General features: G+C 53.3%; 1 protein-coding gene across 2 annotated transcripts; it reads left to right on the top strand.

Annotated features, from left to right (window-relative positions):
• Positions 1 to 17,195: 17,195 nt before the first annotated feature.
• P2RX2 (purinergic receptor P2X 2) lies at positions 17,196 to 20,716 on the top strand (the record flags this gene model as incomplete). 2 transcript variants are annotated; one of them, XM_079717094.1, is made up of 12 exons in its annotated part: positions 17,196 to 17,371; positions 17,666 to 17,801; positions 17,908 to 17,979; positions 18,090 to 18,165; positions 18,247 to 18,343; positions 18,512 to 18,592; positions 18,719 to 18,857; positions 19,233 to 19,363; positions 19,604 to 19,694; positions 19,817 to 19,882; positions 19,978 to 20,055; positions 20,248 to 20,716. In XM_079717094.1, 12 exons carry the CDS (start codon positions 17,196 to 17,198, stop codon positions 20,350 to 20,352), a joined length of 1,248 nt encoding a protein of 415 aa, XP_079573220.1. In that variant the 3' UTR covers positions 20,353 to 20,716. The 2 variants fall into 2 exon arrangements, with proteins under 2 accessions (XP_079573220.1, XP_079573219.1); XM_079717093.1 differs by having other exon boundaries at positions 19,978 to 20,716.
• Positions 20,717 to 23,728: the final 3,012 nt, after the last annotated feature.

Raw genomic sequence — 23,728 nt, 5'->3', positions numbered from 1 at the left:
CCGACCCCCAGCGCCACCTGGCGGCCGCGGGCGGAACCTCCCTTGTGCCCGCGGGGTGCCGGCGGGTGGGGCCGCTGTGGGTGCATCGAAGAACAGAACAGGCAAGACGCCCGCGCGGCGGGCCCAGCGCCCCAGGAGCGGAGGCACCATGAAGCAGGCGGAGCGTCCGCAGCGTCGGAAGGCCCCGCACCTGAGGACACACGGAGGGGCCGGCCCTAGGGTGGCCGGGGTCCCGCTGAGAACCAGGCGTCTGAGTACGGACTCGGCTGCGGGCGCCGCGTGGCTCTGCGGGTGGATCCCGGGAGGCCCTGCGGCGCGAGACCTGCTCCCGGAGAGGGGGGGGGTCGGTGGGCAGGACCTCAGGGAACGAGGCGGGGACAAGTTCGGACACTGCTGGCCGTGCGGGGGACCCTGCGCCACAGCGAAGGTCCCACCTCTACCCCAGAGTCTCCAGAATATTTTGAGCTAAGGAGAGCGATCCTTCTGGTTTTGCTGTTTTTGTTTTATTTATTTATTTTTGGCCTTGTCGGGAGCGGGGCTACGCGATCTTAGTTCCCCAACCAGGGATCGAGCCCGTACCCCCTGCAGGGGAAGTGCTGAGTCCTGACCACTGGACCGCCAGGGAAGTCCCGGTTTTGTTGTTGGTGGTGGTATTTATTTATTTATTTATTTATTTATTTATGGCTGCGTTGGGTCTTCGTTGCTCCGCGCAGGCTTTCTCTAGTTGCGGTGAGCGGGGTCTACTGTTTGTTGCGGTGCGTGGGCTTCTCATTGCGGTGGCTTCTCTTCTGGCGGAACTTGGGCTCTAGGCGCACGGGCTTCAGTAGTTGTGGCTTGTGGGCTCTAGAGCACAGGCTCAGTTGTGGCGCACAGGCTTAGTTGCTCCGCGGCGTGTGGGATCTTCCCGGACCAGGGCTCGAACCTGTGTCCCCTGAATTGGCAGGCGGATTCTTAACCACTGTGCCACCAGGGAAGTCCCTTAATTGGGTTGTTTTCACTTAAGTTTTGAGAGTTTTTTGTATAGTCTGCATCCGAGTCCTTTGTCAGATGTGTCATTTCTTCTCGTCTGTGGTTTGTCTTTTCATTCTCTTAGCAGTGTCTATCACAGAACAAAAGTTTTTAATTTTTATGAAATCCAGTTTATCTCATTTTCCTGTTACGTGTGGTGTTTGCTCATGACTAAGACCTCTGTCTAATCCAAGATCATGAAAATATTCTCCTCTTTTTCTTCTAAATACTTTACAGTTTTATGTTTTACATTTAAATCTATTCTTTTTTTTTTTTTTTTTTTAACTATACTTTGTGGCTTCCCTGGCTTGTTCTCACTGTTAGGGTGGGGGCTTCTCATGACTCACTCTGCACATACTGTCACAGTCACCTCCAGCCCAGGAGGAGGGGGGAGAAGCGGGGAGGGACGGGGCGGAGAATTGTTTTAGCAGAGCCCAGAAAGGCAGCCTGGTGTCTGCAGGGTGGGTGCTGGGCACAGAGGAAGGTGACAGTTAAATTTCTGGCACTCTGGGCTCAGAGGAGCGGCTCTGGTGTTTGCCCCGAGAAGCCACCAGAGGGAACAGTTTCTAGATCAGCTGGACTTCTGCTCCAGGGAAAGGTGGGACCAGCAGGAGGCCCCCTCCCCCCAGGGGTCTTTAGCGGCTCCAATGTCCTCACTGCGCCATCCGCAAGGTCAGGGGAGCCTTTCCAGTTGGAACGGCCAACTGATGACTTCTACCTGCAGTGACCAGTCACCTGTGTGCGCCTGCGGGGGAGGGACGTGTCTGCACCTGCCCTTTCCTCTGGGGAGACTTGGTCTCTGGTTAAGGGGCTCCTTAGGACGGCGCTGAGCTGAGACCCGGTGTCTCCACGTCCACAGAGACACTCACTCAGTCGGGAGGTTTACTAATGCTAAGTTACCACCTCGAAGTTCCAGTAGGGGCCACCCGGATGCAGGCGGTCTCAGGAGTTCACAGCTAGACATCTAATACCTACAGGTTTTCATCATCCCGGGAATAGCAGCCTGAACACATGTGGGGCTCGGGGTCCAGGCAGGTTTCCAGGGCACAGACCGGGTCCAAGTCACTAGAAGACACAGCAGAATTAGGAAACGCACAGGGAGACGCAGCCTGCGAGGCAGCAGGAGTTGGCCTTCGGGCAGCTGGATTGTCAGGGCCACACTGTCCTCAGGACCGACAGCACCTCTGGGCGAGGCCGCCGGTGGAACGGCCTGGTTGTCTCCGACACCCTTGGGACGCCCGTGGACTCACTGTCGTGGCACCTGCTGCACCCACTGCTGCTCTGGGTGCTGATGGGCCAGGTGGGCGTGCTCAGAAAGCTCTGGTTCTCAACCTCCGGGCTCAGACACACCTTTACCGTCAGACTGAAGTCACGGGTCCCGGCGTCCGAGCTCGGGCACCAGAGTGTCGTCTCCCAGCCGCTCGCCGTGACCCTCCGGTCACTGTGCCCCACCTCCCTCTGCCCACCGCCCCCCAGTCCTCCATGGTGTCTTCAGGTCCTGCGTCCTGGGGGGCCGCCTCACTGAGCTCCTTCCTCTGGGGAAGCCGATGGTGGGGGAGGAGGCGGCCCCCGAGACAGTCCTTCCCTTCGTCCAGCCCCACAGGAGTTAGTCCCGGTGCTGCCCCATCCCGTGGGCCCGCCCCCCGCCGCTGTGCTGGCCCTTCACCGGGCGTCCAGCGCCTTGTCCTGCTGCAACCCTGATGGACCTGAGAACCCACCCCCCGTGACCTGTGTCCTTTTCTGACGCCTCATCCGGGCTGCTTCAGGAAACGGGAACGGAGGCCGATCTGCAGAGGCAGTTGGCGGCCTCTCCTGGGAGGGGACACACCACTTCCAGGTCACTGCCCGCCCGCCCTCAGGCCAATCGCTGGAATTAGCCCCACGGGCGGGCTGGACCCAGTTCTGGGACTCGCCCAGGGCAGGCACTGGACCAGGACGCCGCTCCGGGGGACGCAGCGGTGGGGGCCGACCTCGTTCAGCTGGATGCAGCACTTACTGCGGCACTCGCTGTGGTCCGTGCAGTAGTCCCCGTTGGGCTGGGGACAGCGGTCAGAGCCAGCAGGCGCCCCACTCCCGCCCCGCGGCCCTTGGCCTCACCTTGCACCACGGCACGCACTGCAGGAAGATGGTCTTGGCCGTGCAGTACGTCTGCAGCCCGTAGCTGCTGGTGACGCAGCAGCCGCTCCGGCACTCCGTGTGGTCCAGGCAGGTGTGCCCATTCGGCTGCGGGAAAAGGAGACCTGGTCCCTTCTGCCAGGCCCCCCGCCCTCCTTCCCAGGGCCCGCCCTCCCCAGCCCCTCGCCCCTCGCCGGCCCGGGCAGGGCACACCTTCTGCCGGGACGGGCACTGCTGGAAGACGGTCTGGGGGCTGCAGAACTTCTGGGGACTCAGGCTGTTGGTGACGCAGCAGCCGCTCTGGCACTCTTTGAGTACTCCTCGCAGGCCTCCCCGATGCCCTGCCGAGTCAAGGCTCACCCACCTGTGCCCGCCGCAGCCCCGTGTCCTCCCCCACCCTGCAAACTTGGCTTGCCCGCCTGACACTGTTCTGGAACATCTGCGGACCGTGGGGGTCCAGAAGATGGAGATCCAGGGGAGGGAGGCAGAGGGTAAACTGAGGCACAGAGGCGGAAGAGGCGGCTGTGCGGCCGAGCAGCGGGCAGGGAGGGGCGCCACGGATGAGCTTCCAGGCCCCTCCCCACGCTCTCACGTTTTACAGGTGAGACGCTGCGACTCAGAGAGGGTAGGTGACTTGCCCAGGATCACAGAGCCAACAAGGAGTTGGACTGAAGCCCAGGCCTGCCGCCCGCCCACCACCTGTGAGGGGCCCTCCGCTTGGCTCTCAGAAATTTCCTTCACAAACTCAAAACTACTGAAGGTCCCCAAGAGCCGTTGTTCCGCGTTTACTGTTCTGGGTAAGTGACTTCAGCTCTCAAGGGCTGAAAATAAAGCGTCTGGGCTCAGGGTCGGGGCGGCCCAGCGGGTGAGACCCGAGGACAGAGGAAGAGACCAAGCAGACAGGAGGGCCCCGGGGAGGGGGCCGCGCGGCGCGGAGTCCTCCCTGCTGCTCCTGTGCAGGGGCCGCTGCGGACCAGGCAGGACGAGGGGAGCCCCCAGGACAGCCGGATCGCGTTGTCTCTGCTGTCACACCACGATGCACACGAGCTGATCACTGTCACCCCGGCACCCGCTGCCCCCTCCTCCCCCGTCCCCCGCCCCTGCCATTCCACCCCGCGCCGGGTTCCTGGAGCAGCTTCTGTCCCAGGTCGCAGGGGCCACTGGACTGGGGACTCGGCGCCGGGCCTGGGTGTGAGTCAGGAGTCAGCCATCCTGGGGGCCTGAGAGCCTCGGGAGGCGGACGTGCTCACAGGCTGGGCGCGGGACGGGGGACAGAAGAGGGAGCACAGAGCCCGGGGCAGGCAAGCGGGCTGGGAGCCCGGGAGTCCCCCGGGGCCTGCGCGCGGGCAGCCCTGGACCGTGCAGCGACGGGGGGCAGGGACGTGTAGCTTACCCTGTGGGACTGTGGCAGGTGCTTCCCCCGCGTCGTCACCAGGGTCGCGGGCAGCAACCAGAGCAGCAGCAGACGCCCAGTGCTGGCCATCGCTGGTGGCCTGTTGGTCCCAGAGGGCGTGGAGTCCCTGCAGGGCTCCTGCCCCTCCCCTTCCCAGGCTTTCTCCATCCAGACGGAGTTTTAAACATGAACAGACATTGTTTTCTTAGAGGGTTTTTTTTTCTTAGAGGGGTTTTGTTTACAAGATCGGGCAGGAAGTGCAGAGAGTTCCCGTACATGCCCCCGCCCCGCCTCCGTTTCCATTATCAATATCTTAGTCAGTGTCATGCGTTTGCTGCAATCCATTAAGCGGTTTTGATACATTATTATAAACCAAAGCCCACCGTTTCATGAGGGTTCGGTCTTGGCGTTGTACATGCGATGGGCTTGGACACATGTATGAAGTGTACCTACGCTTGAGAATCGTACGGGGTCGTTTCACTGCCCAGAAACGCCTCCGTGCTCCGCCTGTTCATCCCCCAGCCCTGGCACCGCCCACCCCGACCCCGACCCCTTCACATCCCCATGGCTGTGCCTTTTCCAGACCGTCCCAGGGTTGCAGCTGTGCAGTGTGTCACCTTTCAGGTGGCTTTTCCCACTTCCTAATATGCAGCTGAGGGTCCTCCGTGTCACTTTAGGGCTTGGTAGCAAATTTCTCTTTATCACTGAGTGGAAAATGTATTTTCAACAGCCTTTCTCTGGGGAACCATCGAGCCCTTTATTGGTTTAGACAAGAGTGTCTCTGAGGTTAGCGCACCCAGAATCTCTCCTCGCTTCTCTTTTGGGCCAACCTTGGCAGCGGTCCCCTCTGGTCTCCAGCTCTGGACCCTGCGATGTGACAGGACGAGTGTCCTCAGGGCCCACGGCCCTCACCCTCAGACTGTCCCAGGTCACTCTATTTGTTGCGGGGCATCTGGGGAGACCGCCGGGCCTTTCTGGGCCCTGGTTCCCCTCCCTGTGAAATGAGGGGTGGGCCCCCTTTGAACTGTCGGTTTTCAGCCCTCCAGGATGAGTCCTCCCACCCTCAGCTTCCCAGTCCTCGGCTGGCTGCCCTGGCTGCCTGTGCTGGGAATTTGGGAATTCAGAGCCTTCCGGAGAACAGAGCTGGGTGGAGCACAGACAGGGAGGGGGAGTGGCCTGGGGGTGGTGCCCCCCCCAACCCTCCAGACAGATTCTCCGACCAGGAAAGTCGTCGTGGGCAGGGACCTGGTGGGGCAGTGGTGTTGGGTACCTGGGGTGGGCGGGCAGGGGTCTGGTTTGTCTCCTGCGTATTGCAGCTCACACAGGGCACCCGAGCCAAACAACCAGGGCTGGTATTTGCTCCAGAGCCATTCCTGTCTGTCAGCACAGACTCTTGGCCCCATGCAAATATCCAGAAATTACCCTGTGCCTTCGGTAAGGACAGAATTGAGCAACACAGAACTTCTCAGAGTGGTTTCATTTATACTTTTGTTAATGAAAATGGCAAGTCACAGGACACGTCACCTCTCTGAGTTTTGGTTTTCTGTAATTTTAGACTTAAATGTATCTACAGTAAACCATAGCTCATGAGCCACAAAAGCAGTGCTAAAGCATTTCATTCAGAAGTTTTGCTGTTTCAAAAGAGACACAATAGCATGAACTCAGAGCCCTATTTGGATCTGTGGATGCCGAAAAGAGATAAAGATGCAGAGAAAAGAGAGCAGAGACTGCAGGTCTTAGTGACAACGATACCACTTCTCTTTTAAATGTTACCTTTGAAAAAGCACCTCAAAGTCTATTTCAACATGTGTTCGACAACAACGTTTTAAACTCTTCCCCTCAAAAAAAAAAGCACCTGCAAAGCTGGGACGCACCTTTCCCACACGTGCGTCCTACGTGCCGGCAGAGGTCCAAGTGTGTCTGCAGGTCTCCCTGCAGCCCCATCGCAGGTCGGCAGATGTGAGCGGGCCGTTCTGGTTTCTGGGGCCTCACCTGGCACCGCTGCCCACACTTCGCAGGCCCCGGCCCCGCCCCCGCCCAGGCTCCCCCCAGGAGCGGACATGAACCCCCCAGGAGTGGACACGAACCCCCCAGGAGTGGACATGAACCCCCCAGGAGTGTAAACGAACCCCCCAGGAGCGGACATGAACCCCCCAGGAGTGGACATGAACCTCCTCAGGAGTGGACACGAACCCGCAGGAGCGGACAGGACCCTCAGGAGTGGACACGAACCTCCCCAGGAGCGGACACGAACCCCCAGGAGCGGACAGGACCCTCAGGAGTGGACACGAACCTCCCCAGGAGTGGACACGAACTTCCAGGAGCGGACACAACCCCCAGGAGCGGACACGAACCCCCCAGGAGCGGACACGAACCCCCCAGGAGTGGACACGACCCTCAGGAGTGGACACGAACCCCCCAGGAGCGGACACTAACCCCCCAGGAGTGGACACGAACCTCCCCAGGAGCGGACACGAACCCCCAGGAGCGGACACGGCTCTCAGGAGCGGCCACGAACCCTTCGGGAGCGGACACGACCCTCAGGAGCGGACACGAACCCCCCGGGAGCGGACACGAACCCCCCAGGAGTGGACACGAACCTCCCCAGGAGCGGACACGAACCCCCAGGAGCGGACACGACCCTCAGGAGCGGACACGAACCTCCCCAGGAGTGGACACGAACCTCCCCAGGAGTGGACACGAACCACCCAGGAGCAGATATGACCCCCAGGAGCAGACACGACCCCCAGGAGTGGACACAACCCCCCCAGGAGTGGACACGAACCTCCCCAGGAGTGGGCACGACCCCCAGGAGCAGACACGACCCCCAGGAGTGGACATGAGCCTCCCCAGGAGCGGACACGAGCCTCCCCAGAAGCGGACATAAACCCTCCAAGAGCAGTCACGAACCCCCAGGAGTGGACACGACCCCCAGGGAGATGGCAGAGGGTGAGGAGGGGCAGCTGGTGACAGGATATGGTTTCTTACAGGGGTGATGTCTGCACAACTCTGTAAATATACCAAAACAATGAATTATACACTCTAAATGGGTGAATTGTATAGCATGTGAATTTTATCTCAACAAAGCTATTTAGAAAAGGAAATCTATTTGAACTTTTACTTATAACTTCATTTTTTTTATGTTGTTATTTATATGTTTTTAAAATTCTATCCTTGTCAGAGAGTAACATTTCCTTTTAACCAAAGAATTAGAATTCAATCGAATAACTTGCTTTTCACTTGTAAAATGCCTTTTTAAGTAAAAAAAGAAAAAAATCAGTCCTCCTAAAACTAATTTCTTTAACTTATTTTTTAACCATTTTTTAAATTGAAGTATAGTTGATTTACAATGTTGTGTTTGTTTTTGGTGTACAGCAGTGATTCAATTTTATATATATATATATATGAACTTCCCTGGCAGTCCAGTGGTTAAGATTCCACGCTTCCACTGCAGGGCGCACGGGTTCAATCCGTGGTCAGGGAACTAAGATCCCACATGCTGTGCCCCGTGGCCAAAAAAATTATATATATGTATATATTCTTTTTTAGATTATTTTCCATTATAGATTATTACAAGATATTGAATATAGCTCCCTGTGCTATACAGTAGGACCTTGTTGTTTACCTGTTTTATATATAGTCGTGTGTATCTGCTCATCCCAAACTCCTAACTTTTCCCTCCCCCACTTTCCCCTTTAGTAACCGTAAGTTTGTTCTCTATGTCTGTGAGTCTATTTCTGTTTTGTAAATAAGTTCATTTGTATCATTTTTTTAGATTCCACATATAAGTGATATCACATGATATTTGTCTTTCTCTCTCTGCCTTACTTCACTTAGTATGATAATCTCTAGGTCCACCCATGTTGCTGCAAATTATTTTATTCTTTTTTATGGCTGAGTAATATTCCATTGTATATATGTACCATATCTTCTTTATCCATTCATCTGTTGATGGACACTTAGGTTGCTTCCATGTCTTGGCTATTGTAAATAGTGCTGCAGTGAACATAATCTTTTCGAATTATGGTTTACTCTGGATACATGCCCAGGAGTGGGATTGCTGTATCATATGGTAGCTCTATTTTTCGTTTTTTAAGGAACCTCCATAGTGTCCTCCATAGTGGTTGTACCAATTTACATTCCCACCAACAGTGTAGGAGGGTTCTCTTTTCTCCACACCTTCTCCAGCATTTATTGTTTGTAGACTTTTTGATGATGGCCATTCTGGCTGGTGTGAGGTGATATCCCACTGCAGTTTTGATTTGCGTTTCTCTAATAATTAGTAATGTTGAACATCTTTTCATGTGCCTGTTGGCCATCTGTATGTCTTCTTTGGAGAAATGTCTATTTATGTCTTCTGCCCATTTTTTGATTGGGTTATTTGTTTTGATATTGAGCTGTATGAGATGTTTGTATATTTTGGAGATTAATCCCTTTTCAACTGCATCATTTGCAGATATTTTCTCCCATTCTGCAGGTTGTCTTTTCATTTTGTTTATGGTTTCCTTCGCTGTTCAAAAGCTTTTAAGTTTAATTAGGTCCCATTTGTTTATTTTTGTTTTTATTTCCATTACTCTAGGAGATGGACCCCAAAAGATCTTGCTGTGATTTATGTCAAAGAGTGACCTGCCTATGTCTTCCTCTAGGAGTTTTATAATATCTGGCCTTACATCTAAGTCTTTAATCCATTTTGAGTTTATTTTTGTGTATGGTGTTAGAGAATGTTCTAATTTCATTCTTTTACATGTAGCTGTCCAGTTTTCCCAGCACCACTATTGAAGAGAATGTCTTTTCTCCATTGTATATTTTTGCCTCCTTTATCATAGATTAATTGGCCATAAGTGTGTGGGTTTATTTCTGGGCTCTCTATTCTGTTCTGTTGATCTATGTGTCTGTTTTTGTGCCAGTACCATACTGTTTTGATTACTGTAGCTTTGTAGTATAGCCTGAAGTCAGGGAGCCTGATTTCTCCAGCTCTGTTCTTCTTTCTCTAGATTGCTTTGGCTATTTGGGGTCTTTCGTGTTTCCATACAAACTTTAAAATTTTTTGTTCTAGTTCTGTGAAAAATGCCATTGGTGATTTGATAGAGATTGCATTGAATCTATGGATTGCCTTGGGTAGTATAGTCATTTTGACAATATTCTTCCAATCCAAGAACATGGTATATCTTTCTATCTGTTTGTGTCATCTTTGATTTCTTTCATCAGCATCTTATAGTTTTTAGAGCGCAGGTCTGTGTCTCCTTAGATAGGTTTATTCCTAAGTATTTTATTCTCTTTGATGCGACGGTAAATTGGAATTGTTTCCTTAATTTCCCTTTCTGATATTTCATTGTTCGTGTATAGAAATGCAACAGATTTGTGTGTATTAATTTTTTATCCTGCAACTTTACCGAATTCATTGATGAGCTCTAGTAGTTTTCTAGTAACATCTTTAGGATTTTCTATGTATAGTGTCATGTCATCTGCAGTGACAGTTTTACTTCTTCTTTTCCAGTTTGGAACCCTTTTATTTCTTTTTCTTCTCTTACTGCTATGTCTTGGACTTCCAAAACTGCATTGAATAAAACTGGTGAGAGTGGTCATCCTTGTCTTGTTCCTGATCTTAGAGGAAATGCTTTCAACTTTTCACCATTGATGTTAGCTATGGGCTTGTCATATATGGCTTTTATTATGTTGAAGTATGTTCCCTCTGTGCCCACTTTCTGAAGAGTTTTTGTCATAAATGGATGTTGAACTTTCTGATATTTATAGAGAGTTCCATCTGAAAGCAGCAGAATACACGTTCTTCTCAAGAGTACATGCAACATTCTCCAGCACAGATCACATGCTGGGCCACAAAGCAAGCCTTGATAAATTTAAGAAAATTGAAATCATGCCAAGCATCTTTTCCGACCACAATGCTATGTGGCTAGAAATCAACTACAAGATAAAAAATTGTAAAAAACACAAACATGTGTCCAGGCTAAACAATATGCTACTAAACAAGCAATGGCTCACTGAAGAAATCAAAAAGGGAGTCAGAAAATACCTAGACAAATGAAAATGAAAACACAATGATCCGCAACCTATGGGATGCAGCAAAAGCAGTTCTAAGAGAGAAGTTTACAGCAATACAAGCTTACCTCAGGAAACAAGAAAAATCTCAAATAAACAACCTAACCTTACATCTAAAGCAACTAGAGAAAGAAGAAGCAAAACCCAAAGTTATTAGAAGGAAAGAAATCATAAAGATCAGAGCAGAAATAAATGAAATAGAGACTAAAAAAGAAATAGAAAAGATCAATGAAACTAAAAGTTGGTTCTTTGAAAAGATAAAACTGATAAATCTTTCAAATAGATTATCATACTAAGTGAAGTAAGTCAGAAAGAGAAAGACAAATACCATGTGATATCACTTATTTGTGGAATCTAAAATATGACACAAATGAACTTATCTGTGAAACAAAAAACAGACTCACAGACATAGAGAACAGACTGGTGGTTGCCAAGGGGGAGGGGAGGTGGGGGAGGGGTGGAGTGGAAGATTGGGGTCAGCAGATGTAAGCTTTTATATATAGAATGGATAAACAACAAGGTCCTACTGTACAGCACAGGGAACTTTATTCAATATCCTATGATAAACCATAATGGAAAAGAATATTATATAAAATATATATACTTAGATGAATTAAATTCTTTATGTAATAAAAAAAGAAACAATAATACTTTGGATGTATTAGGTTAAATAAAACATATCAAAATGAAAAACAATGATAGAACTTTAGCCAAACTCATCAAGAAAAAAAGGGAGAGGGTCCAAATCAATAAAATCAGACATGAAAAAGGAGAAATTACAACCAACACCACAGAAATACAAAGGATCGTAAGAGCAACTATATACCAATAAAATGGACAACCTGGAAGAAATGGACAAATTCTTAGAAAGGTACAATCTTTCAAGACTGTACCAGGAAGAAATGGAAAATATAAACAGACCAATTACCAGTACTGAAAATGAATCAGTATTTTTGGCCACGCCACGTGGCTTGCAGGATCTTGGTTCCCTGACCAGGGATTGAACCTGGGCCCATGGCAGTGAAAGCGTGGAGTCCCAACCACTGGACCACCAGGGAATTCCCTGAGTCATTAATTTAAAAACTCCCAAGGAACAAATATCCAGGACCAGATGGCTTCACAGGTGAATTGTACCAAACATTTAGAGAAGAGTTAACATCTATCCTTCTGAAACTATTCCAAAAAAAATTGCAGAGGAAGGAAAAGTTTCAAACTCATTCTATGAGGCCACCATCACCCTGATACCAAAATCAGATGAAAATATCACAAAAAAAGCAAATTACAGGCCAGTATCACTGATGAACACAGATACAAAAATCCTCAACAAAATACTAGCAAACTGACTCCAGTAGCACATTAAAAGGATCATACACCATGATCGAGTGGGATTTATCCCGGGGATGCAAGGGTTTTTCAATATCAGCAAATCAGTCAGTGTGATATACCACATTACCATACTGAGGAATAAAAACCATATGATCATCTCAATAGATGCAGAAAAGCTTTTGATAAAATTCTTTAACTTATTTAAATATGTTAATGCAAATTGTGGATTTTAACTGACACCTTAACTGTCACCACTGACTCTGTGGTTGGGGCTACGCTTGTTTTCTCCCAGCCTGAAGTTTGCATTAGGACTTTTCACTTTTAATTTTCCTTCCAGGACGCTTCGAGACAACTCACCTAAACCTCACAGTGAGCGTTTGGGGTCCAGACACAGGCTTCGCACTGACTTTGAGAGGCTGCTAATGGGAGAGTTCTAACGGGGTGGGTGCACATGGCAAAGCCACCTTCCTGGGGGCACCCTGCAGCTGTCCTGTCGTCCTCAGCATGATCATAACGACACAGCAGAAAACTCTTCTCAGACAGTGAAAGAAATCACTAAATTCTTGGACAAACGAGATTTTATAACATACCTTTTCTTCTGAGAAAAGATAAGGAAAAAACACTACACGTTTTCAGAAGAGAGAACCCCTGCCACAGCTGGCCGGGCAGGGCTTTGCCCAGGGGGAGGAGGGTGACCTGCAGGGGAGAAATCTCCCTGTTGGTGTGGGTTTCTCTCTATCCCTGGAACGCCGGTATTTTGCCCTCACATTTTAGGTATGAACCTTTTATAAAAAATCCTCTTGCCTGGGGCCCACCAAGTCCATTTATCACTTCTCCCCAGTTTCTCTTCTTTCTTGAACCATGTGACAGCCTCTCGGAGCTGCTCACACCTCTCCTCCCTCACGACCTTCTGTTCGTGGGGTCACTGTGCCAGATGTTGAACGCTGCAGTTGTTGGGGTCAGGCTACTGGTGGGCCACACAGCGACGAGCCCCTGGCCAGTGGAGAGCCCTGTACTGTGTGCTCCTGTAACCCGTGCTGGGCAGACTGGCCAGCCACTCCCCTTCAAGGCACAGGGAGAAACCGCCTCTGCTGACAGCAGCATCCGTGGGCCCAGGAGCAGGGCAACACCCCAGGGACGGGTCTCTGTTGCCCCCAGGTCGCAGGCAACAAGGGAGCAGGGGCCCATCCCACCGTAGCACCCTGGAGGACCCAGGACTCTGTCGCCCTTACTCCCCATCTTCCCCCCCAGGGCCTGGCAACCATTAATCTGCTTTCCAGCTCTATGGATTTGCCTGCTCTGCACAGTCCATATAAATGGATTCATACAACAGGTGGTCTCCAGGGACTCATTTCTTTCAATGAGCAAAATTTTTTCGAGCTTCACTCACATTGTAACGTAGAAGTTCCTTCATTTGTTTCATTGCAGAATCATTCTGTTGAATGGATATACCACATACTATTTATCAGTTGATAGACATTTGGGCTCTTTCCAATTTTAGCCATTATGGATAATGCTGCCGTGAACACTTACGTACAAGTTTCCGTGGGGACACGTTTTTGTGTCCTCTGGGTGTTCCACCTAGAAGTGGATTGTTGGGTCCTGTGATAACTCTAGGTTTAACCTTTTGAGAGACTGCCAGACAAGTTTTCCAAAGCGGCTGCACCACTGTTCATTCCCACTGGATATAAAAAGTATCTGATTTTCCCACATCCTCACCAACACTTGTTATTATCTTCTTTTCAATTACAGTCATCCTGGTGGGTGTGAAGTGGTCTCTCACTGTGGTTTTGATTTGCATTTCCCTACTAGTGGATGCCGTTGAGTATAATTTCATATACTAACTGGCCATTTGTGTATCTTCTGTGGAAAATGTCCTATTCAGATCCTTTGCTCCTTTTTCAAACTGGTTATTTATCATTTTATTATTGAGTTGTAAGAGTTTTTAAGGTACAAGTCCCTTATCATATATATGATTTGAAAGTATTTTCTCCCATTCTATGGGTTGTCTTTTTACTTTCTTGATGGTGTCCTTTGAAGCACAAAAATTTTTTAATTTTGGTGAAGTTCAATTTATTTATTTATTTTCTCTATTTGCTTATACTTATCATTTGTAAGAATCCATTGCCAAACCTAAGTCCACAAATATTTACACCTATGTTTTCTTCTAAGAGTGTTATGGTTTTAGCTTTTACATTTAGGTCTTTAATCTTGAATTAATTTTCGTATATGGTGTGAGGTAGGGGTCCAAGTTAATGCTTTTGCATATGGATATACAGTTGTCCCAGCACCATTTGTTGGAAGACTACTCTTTCCCCAATGAATTCTTTTGGTATCATTGTCAAAATCAATTTATTTTATTCTGGTTTATATATTTATATTTCCTTTCTTTGTTCTCAAGTCAGTTCCATAAATCTACATTTCTATCCTTATGCCAGTAAGTACAAGTGAATTGTTGGGTCCTATGGTAACTGTTTTGATTACTGTAGCTTGGTAGTAAGGTCTGAATTTGGGAAGTGTGAGTCCTCCAACTTCACTCTGCTTTTTCAAGATTGTTTTGGCTACTCTGGATCCCTTGCATTTTTATATGAATCTTAGGATCAGCTTATTCATTTCTGCAAATAAGCCACCTGGGATTTTAATAGAGATTGTGCTAAAGTTGTAGATAAATTCAGGAAGAATTGCTGTTTTAACATCATTAAGCCTTTCATTCCATGAACATGGACTGTCTTCCAACTTACTTAGATCTTCTTTAATTAAAAAAAAAAGTTGTATAGGTTTCAGATAAGGTGGGCACTAGTCCTGTTAAATTTATTCCTAAGTATTTTATTCTTTTGAATACTATTGTAATGGAACTGTTTTCTTTTTATTTGTGGCTGTCAGGTCTTAGTCCCAGTGAGGGGGGCTTAGTTGCCCCGAGGCATGTGGGATCTTAGTTCCCCAACCAGGGATCGAACCCACATCCCTTGCATTGGAATGCAGATTCTTAACCACTGGACCACCAGGGAAGTTCCTGGAACTGTTTTCTTAATTTTCAGATTGTTCATTGCAAGTGTTGTAAATATAACCGATTTTTTTTCATCTTTTTTTTTTTTTTTTTGCTGTACGCGGGCCTCTCACTGTTGTGGCCTCTCCCGCTGCGGAGCACACGCTCCGGACGCGCAGGCTCAGCGGCCATGGCTCACGGGCCCAGCCGCTCTGCGGCATGTGGGATCCTCCTGGCCCGGGGCACGAACCCGTGTCCCCTGCATCGAGAGGCGGACCCTCAACCACTGCGCCACCAGGGAAGCCCTGTAACTGATTTTTATATATTTGTTTGTTTGTTTGTTTTTGGCCACACCGCGTGGCTTGCAGGATCTTAGTTCCCCGACCAAGGATTGAACTCAACCCCCCTGCAGTAGAAGTGCAGAGTCCTAACCACTGGACCCTCAGGGAATTCCCTATATATTTTTTACTGAACCAAACTTGGGTCTTCTCACCTGCAAGCAGTAAAGCCAACCCACTGGTTCCGGGTTGTGATGCAGGAAAGTGCAGCATTTATTGCAGGTACCAAGCAAGGAGTCCAGGGAACTAGTGCTCAAAAGACGTGAACTCCCCGAAGGCTTTCAGGGAAAGGTTTTTAAAGACAGGGTGAAGGAGGGAGGTTGTGTGGTGTGTGATCAGCTCGTGGACATTCTTCTGATTGGTTGGTGGTAAGGTAATTGGGAATTAACATCATCAACCTTCAGGTTCCAGCCAGTCTGGGGTCTGCATGCGTGTAGGCAGCATACAGTTAACTTCTTCCACCTGGTGGGGGTTTCAGTATCTGCAGAACAGCTCAGGGACACGGCTCAGCATACTATCGACAGCCCTTGAGGAAGAACTAAAGGCCCTTGACTTTGTTTAATGGCTAAAATATTGTTATTTTGTCTTGTTTGACTGTTTTCTTTCTGCATTTTCTCACTTCTCTGATTAAATTTGTCCTTTGGAACCGGGGGAGGGCCTACTAGAGCTTTTCTACAGACAACAGGCAGGCAGAGGACAGGGGAGGGTCTGTCCTGGGAAGGCCCCACAGGGTCCTACTCGGTTACATATTGACCTTGCATCTTGCAACCTTGCTAAACTTGCTTATTAGTTCTAATAGGTTTTAGTGGATTCCTTAGGATTTTCTATTTCTATTTTAATTTTGTCCCCATTTTCTTGCTATTTGCCCTGGCTGGAACCGCCAGGACAATGTTGAATAGAGGCGACAAGGGAGGACAACCCCTTCTTATTCCTGATCTTAGGGAGAAGCATTCATTCTTTTCACCATTAAGAATGATATCAGAGGGCTTCCCTGGTGGCGCAGTGGTTGAGAGTCCGCCTGCCGATGCAGGGGACACGCGTTCGTGCCCCGGTCTGGGAAGATCCCACATGCCGCGGAGCGGCTGGGCCCGTGAGCCACGGCCGCTGAGCCTGTGCGTCCGGAGCCTGTGCTCCGCAGTGGGAGAGGCCACAACAGTGAGAGGCCGGCGTACCACAAAAAAAAAAAAAAAAAAAAAAAAAGAATGATATCAGGGCTTCCCTGGTGGCGCAGTGGTTGAGAGTCCGCTTGCCGATGCAGGCGACACGGGTTTGTGCCCCGGTTTGGGAGGATCCCGCATGCCGCAAAGCGGCTGGGCCCGTGAGCCATGGCCGCTGAGCCTGCGCGTCCGGAGCGTGTGCTCCGCAGCGGGAGAGGCCACAACAGTGAGAAGCCCTCATGCCGCAAAAAAAAAAAAAAAAAAAAAGATATCAGCTGTGGGTGTTTTGTAGATACTTTTTTATCAGGTTGAGGAATTTCCTTTCTAGTCCTAGTTTGTTAAGTGTTGTTATCATGAAGAAATGTTTTGGATTTTGAATATATATGTGTGTATATATATATATATATGTATATAATATATACATATATATTTCTTAAAGGAATTGCTCTTCGGGTTTAGTGCGCGCTGCGCATCAGACACCGGCGGAGACGCAGAGGAGGCGGGCGGTGCTCTGCCGCGTCTTCCCCCCGCGTCTTAAGTGTCCTCCCGAGGGACGCGAGGGCCTGCACCGTCTTCACGCCCTCCCTGAGCGGGCTGGGGGCGACGGCTGCAGCGACCCCCGACTCTGCCCACTCGGGGCCCCACCTGGCGACACCTGCCAGGTGCGCTGCGTGTCTCCGCCCGGCGCCCCCGCGGCTCGGGGACCGACCTGGGGCGGGGCGAGGCGGGACAGGGCGGGGAGCGCGAGGCCACGCCCGGGAGGCGGCCACGCCGGCGCCCCCCAGCCCGCTTCCCAGTCCCAGCAGCTCGGGGCCATGGCGGCGGCCGAGTCCAAGCCCCCCGCGGGGACGGCCGCGTGCCGACGCCTGGCCCGGGGCTGCTGGTCCGCGTTCTGGGACTACGAGACGCCCAAGGTGATCGTGGTGAAGAACCGGCGCCTGGGCATCGTGTACCGCGCGGTGCAGCTGCTCATTCTGCTCTACTTCGTGTGGTGGGTGCGCACGGGGGAGACCCGGCGGCAGGGGGTGTCCAGCGGGGTCCGGAGGGTAGGGGAGGGCGCCGCCGGGACGTCCCAGGTTGGAGGGGCCGCTCTGGGCAGGGGGTGAGGAGAATGCCGGTGGCGGCCGCCAGGCTGGCCCCTCGGGCGCCGCAGAGCCTACCCGGCCGGCCCCCGAGAGGCGGTGACGCAGCCTCTGTCCCGCCGGAGTCAAGCTCACTCGGCAGGGGAGGGGTCCCGGGCCTGTCCCGGGGTCGCCTCCAGAGCCGGCCTTGCCCGTCCGCACAGGTACGTGTTCATCGTGCAGAAGAGCTACCAGGACAGGGAGACGGGCCCCGAGAGCTCCGTCATCACCAAGGTCAAGGGCATCACCTCATCCGAGCACAAAGTGTGGGACGTGGAGGAGTACGTGAAACCCCCCGAGGTGCGCCACTCGGGCCCCGCCCCGCCCCCCGAGCACCCCGAGGGTGGGACCGAGCGGCGGCCGAGCTGCCCGGCGCCGGCCGACCGTCCCTTCTTTCTGAGCCCAGGGGGGCAGCGTGTTCAGCATCATCACCAGGATCGAGGTCACCCCCTTCCAGACCCTCGGAACCTGTGCCGAGGTGAGGCCGGGTAGAGAGCAGAGCTGGGGCGGGAGGGAGGGGCCCTGCCTGGTCCGCTGCGCCTGGGGGCAAAGGGTGTCGGGCCCCTGACCAAGCAGCCTCCTCCCTAGAGTATGAGGGTCAACAACGCCACCTGCGATTCGGACGAGGACTGCGTGGCTGGGCAGCTAGACATGCTGGGAAACGGTCAGTGTGTGCCAACTGGGGGCGGGGGCGGGCTGCGCCCCTGAGCGCGCATCTGCCACCTGAGCGCGCGTCTGCCCACAGGCCTGCGGACCGGGCGCTGCGTGCCTTATTACCACGGGTCCTCCAAGACCTGCGAGGTGTCCGGCTGGTGCCCGGTGGAAGACGGGGCCTCAGTCAGGTGTGCACGCCCGCTGTCCCCACCCACCTGGGGCCAAGCTCCTTTGCTCCTTTCTCCTCCCTGAGTCGGGGTGTGTGGGGGGAGAAGGAAGGGAGGGACAGCGCAGAGGGGGAGCCTGGGGGACAGGGGGAAGGGGAGACTAAACACACCCGGTCTGTGCCTCCTCAGCCAGTTTCTCGGTAAGATGGCCCCGAATTTCACCATCCTCATCAAGAACAGCATCCACTACCCCAAATTCCAGTTCTCCAAGTAAGAGCCGTTAGCGTGTGGTGACAAGAGTTGGGCTGGAGTGGGAGTTGCCTCTTGGAATGTGTTGTTTGGGGGTGCATGGCTTCTGCTCCCTCCCCATCTGATGCCACTAGGCCTTGTCTTTAGGGGCAACATCGAGAACCGGAAGGATGGCTACCTGAAACACTGCACATTCCATGAGGTCTCTGACCTCTACTGCCCCATTTTCAAGCTGGGCTACATCGTGGAGCAGGCAGGGGAAAACTTCACGCAGCTGGCACACACGGTGAGGGCACCAGGGAGAGTGGGTGGGACAGCTGTCCGGGTGCTGGCTCCCACCTGCATACAAAGGGTCTCATTACAGCCGAGTCTGTCTGCAGTCTTGGCCAGCCCTGGCCCTGCTCGGGCAGAGGAAAGAGAAACACGATCGGCTGACCCATCTGGGTGTGCATGGCTCCTGCTAAATTATTGACTCCTGGCATCCCCTCGTGCCTCGGAAGCAGGGCACTCAACTAGCCCCCTTCCCCAGCTCTCTGCCCTGAGCTGCCCTGGGTGCCTCACAGTATGCACCCCACACATAGCCTCAGCAGGACCCTGGGGCTGTTGAAGGTCCTCTCTGTGAGCCCACCCTGACCCCGTGTCTGTGCCCACTTCTGGACAGGGTGGTGTAATTGGGGTCATTATCAACTGGGACTGTGACCTGGACCTGTCGGCGTCAAAGTGCAACCCCAAATACTCCTTCCGGAGGCTCGACCCCAAGCATGTCCCAGCCTCATCTGGCTACAACTTCAGGTACCTTGACCTTGGGACACTGGGTCCTCGTCTGCCCTAGCCGTGGAGGTCCAGGAGTCAACAGGGCAGGTGCCCAAAGGTTCAGGGGCGCCAGTGGTCGGCGGAGTCTTGGAGCTGCCCCATTTGGGCAACAGGTGCACCCCACCCCCGTCATGCTCCTCAGGGTCAGGTGGCCAGGGCTCCTGCACCTGGGTCATTCCCTCCCAAGTTCTGATGTGCTTCCGGGTCATTCTGCCCTAGGTTCGCCAAGTATTACAAAGTAAATGGTAGCACCACCCGCACACTCATCAAAGCCTATGGGATCCGAATTGACGTCATCGTGCACGGACAGGTAAACCAGCCCCCCTTGCCTACCTGGGGTTTGGGCTGGCCCAGCCTCAATCTCTCCTACCACACCCCACGCCTCCCTTGAGCCCCACTCCCGACCATCTCAGGCAGCCTCTTTGCCTCCAGGCAGGGAAGTTCAGCCTGATTCCCACCATCATTAACCTGGCCACAGCGCTGACCTCCATCGGGGTGGTAAGGGATGCGCACTAGTGTCACGGGGCGGGGGCCGGGGCGGGGGGCGGAGGGGCGGGGGCCAGGCTCTTACGCATTGGTCTTGCTGGTCTCAGGGCTCCTTCCTGTGCGACTGGATCTTGCTAACGTTCATGAACAAAAACAAGGTCTACAGCCATAAGAAATTTGACAAGGTGTGTACTCCAGGGCCTTCCTCAGGCAGCTGGCCTGTGACCCTGGCCCTTGTTTTGGGCCAGGGCCCTCCCCCACCCTATCCCTGCTCCGCAGACCCAGGCCAGGCTGGCCCACCGCAGGGTGAAGGGCAGAGCCAGGCCTGGGCTGCCCCACCCCCATGGCCTTGCCCCACCTCTGCCCCGTCTGAGCAGATGGTGGATGCTCCCAAGCGGGGTGCAGGACCAGGGCTTGGCGCCTCTGAGCCTTCCCAACAGGACTGCGCTCTCACAGACGCCCGAGGTCTGGCCCAGCTCTGAGCCCACTCCCACCTTCTGTCGTGCTGCACTGAAGACCTGGGCCTGTTGGGGGCCCCTGAAGTCTGTGGCCCCAGGAGCGCCCCGCTCCCCAGGGCAGCATGGCTGGGACCTTGGACCTGGGCCCTGCCCACACACCTCAGCACTGCGTCTCAGCAAAACCAGCAGCCAAAGGGCCCCGTGCAACCAGGCAGTGGGATGACACGAAGGGGACGGCACCTGCTCCCGGCCTGCCCATCTCGTCCCCCAACTGCCCAGGGGCCTGTAGGTGGCAAGTCCCCACCTCCACCTTCTCCCTAGCTGTTCTCCTCCCAGGCTCTTTGCTCCTCCCCCCACCACCCCTACCCAGACTCTTCGCTCACCTCATAGCCAGGAAATCACACATCCAGAATCCAATAAAGCTGTGACCAGAACCTCCTGGCCTCGTCTTTGGGGAAAAGCATGTTCAGGCTCTTAAGACAAACATGCAATGGCAGGTCTTTGTGCACGGGGTCTCTTTTGGTGTGCTTAGCCCTCCGTATTGCCCCTCTAGCCAGCCTGGGTGCAGAGTGTGTGGACGCGTCTGCTGCCCCCACGTCCAGCCAGGCTACAGTCATGTCTGACCTGGGGGCCAGTGGAGGTGGGGGACACACAGGTTGAGAGCGCACGAGGACCCCTAGACTCATCCCAGCATGTCCTTCAGGCAGTGCATTTACCAGCTTCCTGCAGGGCTCATCCCAGGCCCCAAACCTCAAAATACAGGAAAAGGCTCATCCTAGACCCCAAACCTCTCAAGGAGGAAGAAAGCCAGGAGGGAGGCAATGAGAGTTGTACCCAAGGAAACCAAAAGCTTAGGCTGATGCCAAAATGCCTGCCCAGGCCCTGCGGCTCTATTTCAAATGGGGATTGGGGTGGAGGAAGGAATTCAGTGCTGGGGAACAGGGGTGGACAGGGCAGGACAAGGTTGGAGGACTGTGGGAAGCCGGCACTAGCTGTATCAGGCCTACGGGTAATCTGGTTACGGCCTTGGATGCTACAGTGGTCATTCCACTTAGCAGCTCTGCTTGGCCAGGCCCTGACCTGGTTGGACGGTGGTTTCCCCAGCAACGGCTATGATGGTGCACAGACCTGAGGAGGCATAGTCCCTCCCACAGATCCTTTCACCTGTGACCCCGTCGCTCCCAAAGTCAGAGCTGGCCTCCCCACCTGCCAACGAGGCCAGCACCACTCACTGGAGCCACAAACCCTTGAGAAGCCCCCACCCAGCACCGCTGCCGATTCTCCCATGCTCGTCAGCTCCCTGGGTCACTCAAATGCCGGTGACATCCAGAGTGTCTGACTCATAGACATCCAGCTCTAGTTTTCGAGAAACCAGCTTTTCCAGTTGGAGCTGGGCTGCAGCTCAAGAACCAGGGCCAGGGGCTCAGGTTTCCCATCCCCAAGCATGAGAGTGACCCTGGGACCTCCACCGCCCCAGATGCCCCCAGCCCTTAAGCTGCCCTCCGCGGGTGCCCAGGGCCCCGCTGCAGGGAGCACAGTGGCGGGGGTGGGGGGTGGGGGGTGGTGAGGCATGCAGCCCCACCTCCTCGCTCCTCTGTGCTCCCCTGGGACTTCTCCGGCTCTGCTTCCAGGAAGCGCCGTTAGCCCTCCTCCTCCCCAACTCGGCCCTAATTTGATTTGATCTCCATCTGGGGGCTGACAGGCTCCATCCCCTTCCAAGGCGAGTCAGGTTTCTTGCAGTCACTGGGCCTGGATGCGCCTGGTGGGCAGTACCCAGGGGCCAACAAACCCAGACAGACAGACGTCACTTAGTCTTCTTTCCTTCCTTCCAGAGACCCAGGCGCAGTGCACAAACATACACACGGTGAAAATTGTAGGAAATGTCAAAGTGTAAAATTAAAACGAAAATCCAAAGTGTAAACTGAGGTAACGAGGACAAATTTAAACCAGGCTCCAGAGCCAACAGTGGGGCCCCCACTGCCCACCCGTTTGGGGTTCCTGAGTTTATGATTCACTTTTTTTTTTTTTTTTTTTTTTTGCGGTACGCGGGCCTCTCACTGTTGTGGCCTCTCCCGTGGCGGAGCACAGGCTCCGGACACACAGGCTCAGCGGCCACGGCTCACGGGCCCAGCCGCTCCGCGGAACGTGGGATCCTCCCGGACCGGGGCACGAACCCGCGTCCCCTGCATCGGCAGGCGGACTCTCAACCACTGCGCCACCAGGGAAGCCCCTATGATTCACTTTTAACATGCTTCTGTCCTCGCCAATTTGGCTGGTTTTCTTTTGCTTCCAGTTGCATTTAGTTAGAAATGAGATGCACAGAGTTGATCTTATGTTCTGGGGCTGCTGCTGGCAGAACGGAGCGAGAACTCATGCTCAGCAAAGGGTTCCCCAGCCTGACACGTTCTCCTCTTTCAGCCCCACCCGGAGGAGAAAAACAAACAGCACGGCCCCCATCTCTGTGCAGCAACAGGGCCCTGAACAAGCTGGTGGTGAGTGTCGCATTTCAAAGGGGGCACAGCCCAAGGACCCTCTCTGCCTTGGGGTCACAGACCTTGTACTGATCCCCGAGGCTGAGAAGCAACAGAACTGCCTCGATCCCGATAAAATCGCTGTTGCCCTTTCCTCCATCCTCTCCCAACCACTCCTCAGACCTGAAGGAAAGAACCCAGTCTTGCATGTGAAGAAATACTTTTCTAGAATCCAGGTGCTACCATAGGATGTCGAAGTCCGCGATAATGGTGCGCCTCCTCCCTCCCCGGGGCCCCCAGGCCTCCTGCTGCAGTGGTCCCCTCACAGCACAGGCAGATGCAGAGCGAGAGGTGCCAGGCCCCGCTGCGGCTGAGCCCCAGCCTGAGACCCTCCCCCTTCCTCAGCCTTCCCGCCCCCAGCCCAGTCTCGCTGCTGCCCACGAGGTGACTACGCCATGATACGGACACTCCGGCAAAGGCTGCTCTGACCGGGAATCTCCACAGACAGAGGGGCCCAAGCCCCAGAACTCAGTGTGTGAGAGACGCCCAGGTCACCACAGGTTCAGCCAGCGTCCCCGGGATGCGGCCCGCATGCCGCTGGCGTGGACTGTAGGACAGCACCTCTCCCGGAAGGGACTGGAGAGCCAGGGCTGCAGACTCCCACCCAGGTGCCCCTCGCCCTGCGTCTGGCTTCCAGCCACCCTCAGGGGCTCGGCTCAAACAGAAGACCTCCGAGGGCACCTCAGGGCAGCAGAGGAGTGGACAGGAAGGGCCGGGGCTGCAGGGAGGGCCGTGCAGCAGCAGAGGGGTGTTCATCCAGCGAGAAAGCAGCCCTGGGACACCTCGCTGGAGACGCTTCTTGGGCCTAGAGAGGGCTGCCCTGACTGAGGCTGGGGGCCCCAGGGAACCTGGAGGTGGAGCCACGTCTT

This window comes from Hyperoodon ampullatus (assembly GCF_949752795.1).
Source record: "Hyperoodon ampullatus genome assembly, chromosome: 13".
Lineage (NCBI taxonomy): Eukaryota > Metazoa > Chordata > Mammalia > Artiodactyla > Ziphiidae > Hyperoodon > Hyperoodon ampullatus.
This window is presented reverse-complemented; position numbering and strand designations above follow the sequence as displayed.